This window comes from Theropithecus gelada, chromosome 2 (genome assembly GCF_003255815.1).
Source record: "Theropithecus gelada isolate Dixy chromosome 2, Tgel_1.0, whole genome shotgun sequence".
Classification (NCBI taxonomy): Eukaryota; Metazoa; Chordata; class Mammalia; order Primates; family Cercopithecidae; genus Theropithecus; species Theropithecus gelada.
The window spans coordinates 2,972,900-2,988,310 of NC_037669.1; the positions used below are offsets into that span (position 1 = coordinate 2,972,900).

Genomic DNA, 15,411 nt, shown 5'->3' on the forward strand with positions numbered 1-15,411 from the left:
ATACAGCCTCCAAAACTTCTCTAATGTCACCAAGGACTGAACTCAGGCCTTCTGACATTCATTTATTCAATGGTTCATTCGTTTTTTTCTTACTTATAAGTGACATCTTTCAAAAATTAATCTTTTGTGTCATTTATCCCATTTATTTATGTAATTCAATAAATTACATTTATTACTTTATTAAAAATCCATTTATCAATAAATAAACCATGTAATATCCATCCTCCAGGAACTCACATTCTCTTGTCAGAGGCAGTCATTATCTACCAGGAGTTGCCAAACATTTTCTTAAGGGACCAGAGAGTAACGTTTTAAGGCTTTCCAAACCGTATCGCTTCTTTGATAACTAGTCAACTCTGTCAATGTGGCTCAAATACAGTCATAGAAAATATGTAAACAAATGAGTCTGGCTGTATTCTTATAAAACTTTATTTACAAAAACAGGTGGCAGGCTGGATTTGGCTCAAGAGACATCATTAGCTGACCTCTGATACAAACAAAAGATAATGGCATCACCTTATGTTAGGTGCTTCATTGAGGTAATTCCACATTAGAGAGTTAATGGAGGGCATAGTAGGTGGAATTCACTAAACTGAGAAGGGTCGCTGGGTGGGGAGACAGTCCAGACCTATATAATACAGGGGCAGTGCAGTTAAGGACACAGAAGAAAATGCCATCTTGGCAAACGGCCGGTGGGGTGAAACAGTGGATTGTAGGATCTGGCACATTTTGAGGTGTGAAGTAAGTCTGCAGAGCCCTAGAGCTTCGCATATTATGGCCAGTTTAGATCTGATATTCTAAACATGGTAGGTCCTGTTGATAATGGGATTGTCTGGAGCTCAGAAACATGATCAATATGCATTTCAAAAGATCATTCTGTCTCCAGTGAGCAAAGGGAATTAGCAGGAAATAGTGCTAATGAAGGTATTATAGATAAAGGTAGGACTCCTGAGAGCTTTTGTCATAGATTAGGCAAAGGAGAAGTAGGGCTGGAAATGAAACAATATGAGAGTGAAAGGAGTTAACAGACAGCATCAACAAAATGCAGTAATGGATACAGGAGATCCAAGAGGATGGATGGAAGGTTTTTGCTTTGGTGTCATTAACCAAGTGAGGTAGGAGGTCCAGTGAGGGCTCAAGAGAGTCTTAAACACATGAGGGAAACCAGTGCTTAAGGGACAGACACAAGAGAAGTCAGTGTAGGAGTCTGGTTCATTATTCCCGCTCTGATCTCACTGGATCACGAAACACAGACACAGACACACATACACACACACTGACACACACACCCGTAAGTGGCTAGGAATGAGGTCCCTTCGTAAAGCATCCTTATTGTCCTCATCCTGCTTTATTTTTCCCATAGCATTTATCAACTGCTGATATTATACAGTTGACTTTTTAAAAAAATGTTTATTATTCATCTTGCATCTTCCCCACTACAACCTAAGGTCTAGAAGGGCAGGAATTTTTATCCACTTTGCCTACTGATGCATCCCAAGTAAGTAAACTAGTGCCTGTCACATAGTAAGTGTTCAATATATTGCATGAATAAATAATTTTAACATTTTGTATATAACTGACATTTTGAGCATTGACTCTGAAATCTTTACTGAACTGTTGCCTCCGTAATATCCCAACATGGTTTAGCATTTCATTTAGGAAAATGATCATTTCTACTTAGTATTTGAAATAAATCAGCTTCACTGCCAGGGATTCTATGTTTAAATTTAAAAAGCTATGTTTGTTTTGTGATATAGTGAGCTTTCCAAAGAGACAGCTCAGGAACTTTGTAATCTTCCCATCCTGCCACAGCAACTAGCATTTGCTACCTATGCGTTCCTGCCATCGCTTCCCATGGGCTGGTTTGCTCTACCCAGGTTGTAAATTCTTTTAGAGTAGGAACCAGGCTTGTACTTCTGTAAGTGCCTGTGTCTGTGATACTTGTGTACACATGCCCACGCACAGAGGCTAGTGAAGAACATATCAAAGATGCTCAAGAAGCACTTTCACATGCTTTGATTAATGAGGAGGCTGAAATGTACACATGTAATGAAGTGGTTATAAAATCAGGTATTCCAGATTCACCCATGAGAAAATGTTCTCATGCCAGAGGCTCTTTCATAATGTCTGGGCTGTGATTTAGATGGAATTCCCCTGGATGCACAAACATGCCCTGCTTTAATTCCTGAATCGAGTGGATTTATTCCTTATGGAAACCTTCCTAGCTTTGGGTCTGTCACTGGCTGGCTTTGTTTCACAGGTATGAGAACAGGAAGTTAGCAATACCCAGGAAAGAAAAGATTAGTACTTGTCGCCAAATTTGTATAGCACTGGCTAAAGGTGGTCAACCTTTATTTTTTTAAACCACTTCTTAAATTCAGTCATTTTCTGATCTGATGGTATGTTCCTTTAGTTCAGGAATAATATCTTACTCATTTCTAGCTTTCCAGTAGCAGCCATGTTACACAGCTGTACAAAGAAGGGAATTTAGTAAGTTCACTGAATTTGAATTATAAGATGGTTTTGGTGGAAGATTTCTTTTTTTACACCGTAAGCTAGATGTTACTGTTTTGGAGAAAAAAGAAAACATCTTATTGTGAAAAATTCTGAAGCTTGGCTCATCACATAACTTATACCTTATTTCAGCCCCTTGAAGCTTGTTGTCACATCAATTTGTGATTTCTCCGTGAATATATTAAAGTTCACTGAATAATAATTACTTTAAAAATCATAAATACAAGATTGAGATTCATTTTAATTAGAGGAGGGAAAACGTTCTTTGTTAACAAGCTACCCAGACTTCCTCTTTTATTTCAACACATTTTCCTGCAAATGGAGATGTGAACTATGTTGAATTCATAACAAGAACAAACAAACATAACCTACAACTTATGAGCAATTGCTGTGTTCAGCAGGTTTTTCAAATGAACACTTTTTCTTTGACAGTATTTGTTAACTAGCTATATTTGTTCATCTTCATAAATGCCACAGCTTAGTCACTTTAACGCCTTTTAATCATTTGCTAAATCAGCGTCTCTTTCTCGGTTAAAGTGCGCTCTCTGGTGGTCACTGATTAAGATGCAACTACCCCAATCAACTACATTTGTGTGTAAACAGCTTGGTTCAACAGCATAGCTAAATGGAGTCTTTCTCAAGGAACTAAATACATTTCACCTTTAAGTTAGACTTTTTAAGCAGAGAAAGTGGTGTCGTTGAGGAAGATGAAGAAATATTTGGAATTCCCTGTAGGATCTACAAAACAAGCAAGATAATTACCTCCCTCCACTGCTGACAGCTTCGCCTCCTCTCTGGTAAGTTACTAGAATGTTACGGAAAAAAGGAACAATTAATAGACATATTTATATATCAAAAGCTATTACATTCGTGAGCATCTTTCTAAAATGGAATTCCTTCTGTCTTCCTACATAGAAGCATTGCAAAAATCATCACACGATGTAACAGATTTCTGATTCAACTAGTGACATTTCTTTTAACTATTGTATAGAATTATATATACATATCATATATCTAATTATATATATAATTAGATATCTATATATCACTCTTATTTTCTTCATGTTCCAATAAGGTGGAGAATCAAGAAAAAGCAAAACATCAGTACATTCTTATTAAATATAACTATTACACATCTGTACATTAGCATTCCCATGGATTTCCATTTTGAATTGATTATTGGAGCACATAATTTCATGATTTTATATAAGTGTAAACTTAAACTCAGAAAAAAAAACCTACTAATTTTCCCAGAAATATGAGTACCAGTAAGTCAAAGATAAATGTTAAAATAAAGCTTTCCACACACAAAGATGTATGCCAAGTTGTGACTATTAATTCATGTGACCTATTTTTTATTGTGGCTTGTGCAAATTATTTCTTATTATATTTTCATCAGACATGTATAGATAATCAAAATATATTATATGCTCTTGAAAGCATTCTCGGCGTAATAAATTTGGGGTGGAAAATTTTAACCATAACAACAACAAAAAAAGATTTGCACATAGTTAGGCTAAGTGGTTAAGAAGATTAGCTTTTCTGTAAATAGAGACACATTTTCTAAGAAGAAATGTGTTTTTAAAGCTGCCAAATTCCGCTACTTAGAAGAACTCCAAACTGGAAGTCTGTTATAGAGAGATAACTGCTCCCAGTGATGACAATAACTGGATTAAAACTGAGAGGGCGTAACTACAGGTACATCTTTTCCTGGAGGTGATGTGACAGAAGAGGACCCATTTTGAATAGAACGGAATATTAGGATTCTGACTTAGGGAAAATGAAAAGTTTCATCTTTCACATGTGCTGGGTATTTTGGTTACCTTTAACAATATTGATTCTGGGGACAGAGAAATACAAGGGAGAGAAATTTTTGTTGGAAAACTCGAAAGCTTAAGTTGAAAAATGCACTGCCAAGTCTGAAATAGTCAATAAGATCATTAGCATGTTAAATCATGCTGAAGGTAGACAGAGTGCGTCTACTTAATGAAACACATGCAAACAAGGCTAAGATCCAGTGTGGAATTGTGAATACATCATTGCATCAAATGGAAGAAAAGCAACACCAACCGTGTCTACTTTAAACACATGCCTGGTGTGAGTAAATCAAGTATTATATGCACTTTAAGTTCTTACCCCCAACTTACTGCAGAAAATGAAATAAAAACAGAAACACAATAGTAGAACGCATGCCAGACTAACAATGGAAAGGAGGAGGGTAAGTGCAAATATATACCTGTTGGTGTGAAGGTAAAAGACGGGACTGAAAATCAAAACAAAATATAAACCAGTTATTAAGCTGAAGAGAGAAAGGGAACATATCACATTAGTATAAATCAAGCAGACAGCTGAACATAAAACAAATGTAAATAACTAAGCCAGCAGTTCTGACACTCTGATCTATGAATAAAACCAACTCTGAGGTTAAAAAAAGAAGCTTGTCTCTACAGGTACCATTTTGAAGTGTCTGACATTCTAGTACGTTCAGGAAGGGAATTCTGCTAGGTTAGCCTGCAAATGACCCTGCATTTAGTAACACAGATTTAGCTCACGGCTTTCGTACAAACAAGAATCCTCCACTATTAATCATCTCCAAACACAGGATGATGGATTCTTAAACAAGTATTATCAGAGTCTTGCTGGACCTTATCTAGAAATCTGAAAGTAAATGCTTATTAAAGTGAACTACTAGATACACTTATGTACTCAACATTGAGAGAAAAAAAGAGGGAAAGAAGGAAAAGAAGGAAAGGCAAGGAAAGGGGAAGAAAAAACAAACACAATGAAAGGAAAGGAAAGCAAAGAAAAAGATGAACTGAATAAAAGAGAACCATAAAATTTAACTGTTTCGCTGAGCGGAAATGCCTGACGTCTTATCACATAAATGACATTTCTTATCATCATAAAAATTTGTGAATGGACAGAAAAAACTGGAATTTTAAATTCTAATTTCTTTGAGTTTACTTTTAGAAGCTTCCTAGAAGTAGACTGGGCATTCTTTTAATACCACAGTAGAAGCTAAACAATAGAACAATAACACCCTTCTGAAAACCGTCACTCTCTCTGCAGTTATAAATCTTAATCTAATCAATAATGCCTGAAATTGAACTGCAGACCTCAAAAGTAGCAGCCATTCCTCCCCCACTTTTCCTATCTTCTCCCATTCCTGGGGGGTTGGATAACGGCAGAGCAATTTCCATGTCATTTCATAGAGGGAGGAGATTGACTTAGTTCCAATCTCTTCATGTTAAATTAAAGTAAACGCTGCTCTGGTTAAAAAAAAAAAAAAAAAAAAAAAAAAAAGCAAGGAAATACATGTTATTCCCTTTAAGATTAAAGTTTCTTTAAAATAATCTTTAGTACAAACAAACTAGAATATTGATTACTTATCATGTATCAAAACGCTGCCAGAATTATATTTTCTATTTCACATTAGGACATCTCCAGGAAATTTACTGTAAAATCGGAGCACTTGGGGTTGCAAACTGAAAGGCTATAGCATCCTCTACAATTGCCAGTTCTTACCCAGACACTTTATCTCTGAGCATACTAGAAAGAACAAAAGCAAAAACCTCAGTGCTGCATCCCCAATTTATACCCTGGCCTTCGTTTGCAGCACAGCAATCCCCGTTTTAAGAATCCTATTGTATTTTTTTTTTCAGTCAGGTCTTTTCAGAGTCAGTGTAATTTAGCTACATTCAAAAATTCAGAGCCATAGTAACAAGTCTTCATATTAAAAAAAAAAAAATGAAAGGTGCATTTGAAACTAAAGCTATTCAAGCAAGAATGGAGTGCCTGAACATTAATTTGCAATCACAAGGACACTGGGAAAATATGAAAGGTCCTTGTCATTACTTCTCCTAGCTAACTGCTAACCCCACTTTGAGGAACTGAAGAAGAGATGAAAAGGAGGTCAATCTAAATGAAATTTTCACTGCTAGCACACCAAATAGCAACTTAATTTTCAAAGCTTCCAATAATATAATAAACTCTCTGTGTCCCTAAGTGATGCTGGTGCACTCTGTGAATGCATGTGGCAGGGGGTACCCAGCCAACTGGCAGATGTCACACCGATAACTAAACGTAAGGGGGAAATGTTAAATAGACTCACTATTCCCCCAAAGTTACACTCTGGCTTGATGTTTTACAGGTCAATGGGCTCTTTTACAATTTTTATTCTTTAAAATATTTCACTTTCTTTTTTCTTAAAATTACTGGCATTGACTTTGGCATAGAAAATTTAAGATCTCAAAATGCACTTAAAAAATTGCATAGAAACAAAATTATGAAAAAGTGCCAACAGGACAAAGTGAAGAAAGCAGAATCAAATGCTCATCAAATTACATTTGTAATTATGTTCTATGATTTCTGCTTAAACACAAGCTAAGTTGAAAGGACAATGGTATTAGTTTAATAGGTTTTGCACAAAGAGGACACAGGCATTTCTCGGCATGCTCAAAGGACGTTAGTAAAGAAAGGGAAACATTTCAGTAGGAAGGAGAGCTGCATGTCACATTTCTAGAGTTCGAGACAACGTAGAGCATTAAATTAGTATCATCACGTAGCTATGGCACCTCATAAGAAACCCAGGATTCCACCGACTGGCTATTTGCAAAACAGAGGTGATGATGGAGGTCTTTTGATGATGAATTCAAGAGACTCCACATCTATATGTTAATTAGTCACCCTTTTCCTCATTCAAATCAGCTTTCCAAACATCTTCTACCCCTAACACCCTACCCCTTCCCCGCTCCACCACACAAAGACACCCAAAAACCCCTTGTCTACCATTATTTTTAGTCAAAGGTTTTATATGGTAACATGTGCCTGACATTCTTCTACTTTGTATACATAATGAGCGCCAGTTCTCTTTTCAGTAACCTCCAAGCCCTCATTTTCCATTTCACAGGCGGGAATATTGACATACTGCTTCATCCCTAGATAGGACACATATCTGAAAAAAACATATTTAAGGATGATAATGCTAAAGCAAATGTATGTACATGAAGAGACTGCTGCTGAGCCACAGGCAGGTGGCAAGGAGATTTAGTTTTATATATTAGTGACGCATTTGTGCTGACTCTTGCTGAGTCCCCTTGTGACGGAGAAGACAAATACTTTAGATGGCTGTCCCGTACTGTTTTATCTATGCGTAGGGACATTCAAGTTCTAGCTAACATGAAAAATTCTGACTTTGTCATGTAATTGGTCAGGGAAACAATCTGGCCAACATGTGTAAGAAATGTTCACTTATGTAGAAACTTGGGGGGAAAAGTTGGTGATGGTAGAAGACTTTTTTTTTAATTGGAAATCCTCTTTAAATTTGCTTGGCAGCAAAGGAAAGCTGTTGCATGAGACTGAAGGATGGGCCCTCTCATTTGTATAATCTGCCACTTAGTCAGTACAATTCTGAGAGCAAGAATGGTGTACTAGAAGTGATCTTGTTGGACTAATGACATAAACTCGGTGTCCCTGAAAACTGCGACTTACAACCATCTAACCTAACCTACAGCCAAGATCTGAGGCTCAGAATTGATGAAGATATCAAAGGGGCAGGGAGCATTGTCTGTCTGACACTGTTAACAATTTCCTTTGAGAATACAAAACACAAAAGTATCAGCAGGCTTCGGAGTTTAAGGATAAGTAGCAAAAGTATCTGTGAAAATCTTGGCATATTTGGGTCATCTTTAAAATTGTAAATATTAATAGTGGCCAAGTAAGCTGTCTTTTTTAAAACTGCAAACATATTTGTAACAAAATCACCATCACTAAGTAACAGCATACACATATTCCATTTCGCAACTTTACAATAATAAAAATGGACTAACCCTCTTCTCTCCGTAAGCAACAGTACATCACTCAGTCATGCCTTCCATATTCACCAAGAAAGGAGTATTTTATACATAATCAAATGGCAGTATTTTCTATTTTGCTTCACAGAGGGTAATGGTGTCTCCTCTGAAACTGCGTGAGATTGTTTCAAGGTTGCGTTTATAATTCCAATAACAAGGACATTAAAAATTTCCCTCAAGAACATAAGGCAATAAATTAATTCCCTAAGAGAAAAGGGAAATGGTCTAACAGCCAAAGGTAGACCTACCTTGGCGAAATCTATTTTAAAGGAACTGAGCCCTAAGAAACTAATCAACTCTATTTGCAGTTCTGCTACGTAAGAGAAGTTAGTATGTGGATACCACAGCACCATAAACGCACTTTTGAAAATCTTTATATATTAAGAAATTTTTAGAGGATATGCATAATCATGAATCATTTGGAATCAAATATTAAAATCAAGAGTTTTAGAAACATTAAAACATGAAAACCTTGGGAAAGCGAATACCTTTTCTGATACCCGCGTAAGTGCTAGTCAGTCCGTTCCTCTTCTTGCGGTGCCGATAAAGCCAGATGCTGAAGACCATGAGGATGATCCAGCAGGCCGCTCCGATACCTGCTATGAAGGCCGGCTGCTTCACGACGTCAGAAATCTGCTGAGCCAGGCTGACTTGGTCCTCGGGTGACACGGGGTTTCCGTGGGAATCTGAAAAGCCATCTTCCGATTAATGTGGCCTTCAGACTCAACGCAATAACGCACGCACTCACTTGTGGCTGCCATTGCTTTGTTAATTTCTAGATAATGATTTCTGTTTTTCCTCTCACACCACTCACCATCATCAAATAAAACAGTTCATACTGTTTTCAGCAAAATTGCACAATGCTATTTATTTATTTCAACTCAAAGCAAGCGAGGCAGCTGTATAGAATCATGCTTAAAGAAGAAAGCAATGGCACCTGCTTCTCTTTCCCACCCAAAGAGCTCTGCAGGTTACTGCTTAGATTAAGTCTCACAGGACAGCGCTAACTAACTGAGAAAAATACAAAAACATAACACTAAAAAAATTAAATACTTTCATACACGTACAAATAATACATGTACAAATAAGGAATATTTAATAAGTATTTACAGACAAGATAGAAACTTTCTCAGACTTCTATAGGCATGCTTAAATAGTATGTTCTTAAAAAAGAAATAAAATTTTATTTCCTCTCTAAGCTAGATATAGAAAAGTCTCTATATGTGTGTATGTACCCCCGACACTAACACTATATTGTAAGACATTTAATTGTCTTAGAAACACATTAATTAACGTAAGTTCAGAAAGACCTATACAATTCAGGATCAGGAAAACCCAAAGAAAAATTAACATAATGTTACCATTGGAAGAGCCATGGATAATTTCTCCATTAAAATAACAATCACGGTGAGCAATAGACAAAATAATGTTAAATATGTAAAAGAATTATAATATCAAGGGTTATGAATAGTCAAAAGGGCTCATATTTTCTGCTGGCCATTTTGATTCAATATTTAAAAATTGATGGAATATACGGCTAATAAAATGTACTTAGTTTACATTTATGTTTTAAGCCTACTGAGTTTTTTCAAGCCCACCGTAACACCCAGTCACACAAGAGGTCTGCAAAGTTGCTGTAGAGAACTGGAGGCTGTATCACCAAAGCAATACCTAATTTTGTTGGCACTGAGTGATATCAACCCTGAGGGTGCCCACTGTGCAGAATGCCCACCTCTGTCTGCAATTTTGATGTTCTTCCCCCACCACATCTGGTGAAACAAGAAGGTGTTGGCCCGTTTCATTAGGATTGGTGCTTTCTTACTACTAAACATTTGACTCTGATACATATTGTTGTCAAGAGTTCTTAAAATTTTATGTAGCCTCAGTATTGATTTTGAATCTAAGTTTAACCTTCTCACAGGTGTCTCACTGATACCCTTGACAATTTCCAGTTCCCTGCTTCCCTCCAGCTCCTCAACATGGTCAATCCAGGTATCTGCCTTACACGACTGACTTTTGGTGACCACTTCCCTATGGGATATGTAGACACAACTTCCTTGACTCACCCCAGTGACGCCACACCCCTCATGGACTGTGCAGATATGCCACAGTGACCGTTCTCAGACAGAATGTGACCCCATGGAACTTGTGCCATTTGCTCTAAGAACCCACCAGTTGGAACTCCCCAAAGGAAACCTGCCTGGGTCATACCTGCAAGGGCAAAAAGGCCTCAGTGCCTAGGTCTCCCCTCTCTGGACCCCCACCTGCTGGTTGAGCACACTGCCCCGGTGGCCTCATCGGCCCTTGTCGGCACACCCTCTGTCCCAAGGATCTGTGAGTAATAAACTGCTTCAGTTACTGCATGTGTTTTTGTTGTATTGCCTCCTCTGAGTCTCATCTAAGCAACACACTGGAAGGTTTTAACTTTCCTCCCAGTCAAGGCTCTCCTAGGAGGGGTCATATTGACAGGAATAAGCTGGACACAGGTCAGATGAAAGCCACAGGGACATCTGCCGGTATAAACAAGTTTCCTGTGCGAGGAACACCTGGTCATGTGTTGAACACTGAGGCGTTATGCTGTCTGCCAGGATTAAAAAGCATCCTGTGAAAGGCACAAAGTGAACACCCACAACCAAATTCTCCAAAGCCCTGTCAGGGCAGGACTAGAGTTTATAGCCACTCTGCAAAGAGAGACCTTAAGACCAAATTAGAAAGAAATACAGCAATTCTGCTAATACAATCTGCTTTAAGAGAGAAATATTTTTCAATCCAAAATACATTTTTTTCCAGAAAGATAATTGGTATAACTCATTACACATGAATAACATTTTTTTATGGATTCTTCTTTCAATGGATTTTTTTCTTATTAAATGGCATTGCATCTTGATAAGAAAACTGGAAGGAAAAATAAGCAGCGTTCAATGATGAAGGAAACAGCCTTCAGGAAAACTGCACCCCTTTCAATGCAAAATGGCTAAATTCCTTCTCATGTTGTACGAGTGTGTGTGGTTTTTCAGTTTGCTTTTTTCTTGAACAGAATTCCAGATCTCATTCTATAGAGGGTGAAAAACCTATTTTCACAAGCAGTTACCTGCCTTTCTCTGTTTGTTGAATGAAAGTTTTATTTCATGTTCCAGACTCTTTTATTACCTCTGGTTATCCTAAGAGCACTTCATCCTCTTAAAGTTCACCAAGCAGACCTATTCTTCTTATTCCTAATACCTTCTTTGTATCTGCTAGGTTTATAGATTTCATGGCTATTTGTGCAAGGTTAAGATGGGTAGCCTCAGATAATATGGAAACATCCAAGAGAGGTCCTATGCAAGCAACCAGATGGACTTAACAGACTCAAGTGTGGTATGACTAATGAATTAAAACAGGCACTTGCTAGCTCAGTCTTTGTCTCCCTGCAGCTGAGCCTATATTAGGAGATGGAAAAATGGAACTCATTTATAATTTCAAGGAAACCAATTTGGCCCCCATGGTTTCAATCTTAAATAAATAAAATTATACATGGTCATTTTCCCAATTTATCTTCCAAAAAATAGAACTAAATAATCTTCAGTCATAAAAATAGGTAAACAACAATAATATATATAGTCGTCATAATGTTAACTTATTTCAATGTTAATAAATTCATACCGAAATTTAACAAAATTGGGCAAATATTTGAATATCAACTATTTGCTCAATCTAAACTGTTTTCCTCCACATCTTATATAAATTTGCAACAGATGCATCAAGCAACTCATTTTGTTATAGTTTCTTGTGCTGCTTCAAACAAACCAGGAGCTATTTTTGTTTAAAAGTTTTATTTCTATATATAATCATTGGTTATTGTTTTAAAAAATATTTTGTTTTACTAGTTTTTGGAGAACAGGATGTTTTGAGTTACATGGATAAGTTCTTTAGTGGTAACATGAGTGCAAAAAATCAAATTTTAGCCTACGGCTGTGAAAGAGAGAGCACGTTTTCCCTAAAAGCTTGAATGGAACTCTCATCTAATGGAGCTGTTGGGAGGAGGCTTCCTGGCCAGTGACTTAGTTTTGTAGTGACCCCATTCATCTGCTTGTAGTCACACTGGGGGAGTGAGGGGCACCCTGTCTAGACCTGTACCATTGAACACTCCCATAGATGATGTGTTTCTTTCCTCCCCTTGCTGCAGACCCCGGGTCCACTTCAGAAGCCCTGTGATAAAGAGGCTAACTCATCCACCTGTGATCCTCAATATCTGTGTGGAACAGAGTCCTTACCCCACACGTGGACTTTGGTAGATTTATTGTATCACAGGACAGAAATTCTGCAAATGTATCTATTACTGCAACTCGCATTGTCTAAACAACGGAACATCAATAATATTCTTCAAAATAAATGTGAAGTTCTTTATGTATAGCAAGGAAGTTTACGAAAACCAGGTGATTCTTAATTTTGTTTTGAAATGATCTCCAGGATGTCATCAATATTATTAACATGCAAAAATGGTATGTAATTGTGAAATACAAAGCTTCATACATCGGATCCCTTTTGATGACTGAACAACTGATTGTAATATTAGTAACATATACTAATATTTCACTAGTAATAAAATACTACTAATGCTTAACCTCTGATCTGGAAGACAAAAACATAAAGGTGCTATATACTTCTTGGCATCATTCATAATTTAAACACAGCTTCTAAATATTTGAACCTTTCTTCTTCCTTTTCAGTTACAATGGTATTTTGTCATTGTTTTGCTGTTTGTTTTAGAATTTACTACCATGCGCTTACTAATTTGTACTTTATGTTCATGCCATATTGCCTAGAGTGAACCGTGGTAATGAAGCTTTTGATGTTTTTTTTTTTTTAAATTCATCTAACTATGTTTGAGGCACAAATTGTATTTAACTTTCTAAGCAATCAGCATATAAACATATTTTAATACTTCTTGCCATCTCAATCTATCTTTTGCTATAATAAGCAATTATAATTTTAAATAGACACTACATGTACATATAAATTGGTCATCTAATACCTGGTTTAAGTTTTAAATAGAAGTTTGCTTGTTGGATTTTTTTTTTTTTTTTTTTTTTTTGAGACGGCGTCTCACTCTGTCACCCAGAATGGAGTGCAGCGGTGCAATCTCAGCTCACTGCAAGCTCCACCTCCCAGGTTCACGCCATTCTCCTGCCTCAGCCTCCCGCATAGCTGGGACTACAGGCGCCGCCACCACGCCTGGCTATTTTTTTTTTTGTATTTTTAGTAGAGACGGGGTTTCACCCTGATAGCCAGGATGGTCTCGATTTTCTGACCTCGTGATCTGCCCACCTTGGCCTCCCAAAGTGTTGGGATTACAGGAGTGAGCCACCGCGCCCGGCCTGTTTGATTTTAAATCCAAGCAACTGTGAGTTCCATGAAGGTACAGACTGTCTTTCATGTTCACGGAGGTATCCTTGGTGCTCAATTAATAGGATTTGTTGAATAGATAAAAACATTATCTAGGACAGGATTAGCATAACATTGAATATGGACAGCCTTTTGCTTGAAATATCAAAAATGTGTGCTTGGATATGTTCAAGTTTAGTTGAGATTCTATGTCTATATATCTGCATCTAGTCTCTCTCTCTCTCTCTCTCTCTCTGTCTCTCTCCCCTATATTTTAAGTAAAGCTAACACCTTTTTGTAGCTCTAAGCCATATTCCATATTCTATTAAATTAGCAATGGCGGTGGCTCAGCCAAATGCAGAAGAGCAAGGCGGGACCACATGGTAGAGTGAAAGACTGTCAACCTGGATCCGCACTGACACTCACCCAGCTGGATGAACTGAGGCTCACTCTTCACCCCGGGCCCAGCCCCAGTGCTGGCTGCCACTTCCACACTGTATCGGATTCCAGGAACGAGAAAGGGAATGACCACAGAAAAGGTGGAACCGTCCACTGTCTTGTTTATGTGGTATCGAGTTTCATTGCCCAGACACCAAACCTGTAAGAAGCGAAAGTCAAGCTGTAAATTACCTACATTAATGCAAAGATCAACACACGATTGCAGTTTTAGACCTAGACAGAGTTCAAAACGGTCATGCGCTACCATAAGAAGTTTCCAAAGTCATTTTCCCCTAAAATCTAGTTCTATGAACAATCTTCTCTTCAAATTTAATGTTAAAAGTTGTTTCAAGGTGTCTTTATTAATTTCTCATATACTTTTAAAAGGCTATATCAGGTAAGTCTACAAATCTGTGCTTGAAGGTAGAAGTTTCCATCAGCCTACTTCATTAGGATTTCTTAACAAGACATTATTTGCCAGATAAATAAGTAGCTCGCAGATAGCTGTGTCTATGCAGATCAAGAAGAATACCATTCAACATTTGCATTCTAGGCATGATGACCAGATATCGTAAAACAAAAATGAGTAGGAAACTCCAAGTCTCGTACTTTACTTCAATCGTTCTCTGGGATCAATCTGCCTGGCACTGACACTGGCACATCACAGTTTACTAAGAGTAGCTGACTGAAAAGGAAGGAGAGCTTCTGAATACGCTAAAGCAGTTTGCACAACTAAGATTATTAAAAACAAAACTGCACACAAGGGGTAAGCCTCATCCCAGGATTCTATTCACCCTCCGGTACACTGAACTGTATTGTTGGTGAGGGAAAATTCGCCCTCCAATCGTCTATTTAAATGGGACTATCAGTGCTTCACAGCATCCACGAGATCATAAAGAATAGCAATACGTATTTGATGTGAAAAAACCTTTCTTCTAATGGGAAAGTTAGAGCTACCTGATTAACTTGGCTAATAATATTTGTGATCCAAAACTATTCTCAAGAAATTGAGATTTTCCAACTATACTATAATCCTTGTTTTAAATTTCACTAAAAGATTCATCACCAAGTGATTTTCTGCGATGTGTAAGAACTTGGATATGGTGCATGACAATGTTCAAACTCAGTTTCCGTAAGAAAATGATCTATAGAAAAACATGCACATTATTACTATTATTATTTGAGATGGAGCCTTGCTCTCGCCCAGGCTGCAGTGTAGTGCTGCCATCTTGGCTTAGTGCAG

General features: G+C 37.4%; 1 protein-coding gene across 2 annotated transcripts in view; it reads right to left on the minus strand.

Annotated features, from left to right (window-relative positions):
• ROBO1 (roundabout guidance receptor 1) overlaps positions 1-15,411 on the minus strand; it is a 1,168,413-nt gene that overhangs the window by 47,114 nt on the left and 1,105,888 nt on the right. Inside the window, exons 19-22 of one of the 2 annotated variants that reach the window (XM_025375994.1) lie at positions 14,157-14,328; positions 8,855-9,052; positions 4,751-4,777; positions 3,277-3,319 (exon numbers count right to left, since the gene is read on the minus strand). In XM_025375994.1, coding sequence (XP_025231779.1) covers positions 3,277-3,319; positions 4,751-4,777; positions 8,855-9,052; positions 14,157-14,328 — 440 coding nt within the window. The remainder of the gene's footprint in view (positions 1-3,276; positions 3,320-4,750; positions 4,778-8,854; positions 9,053-14,156; positions 14,329-15,411) is intronic. The other variant, XM_025375995.1, reaches the window with a different exon arrangement.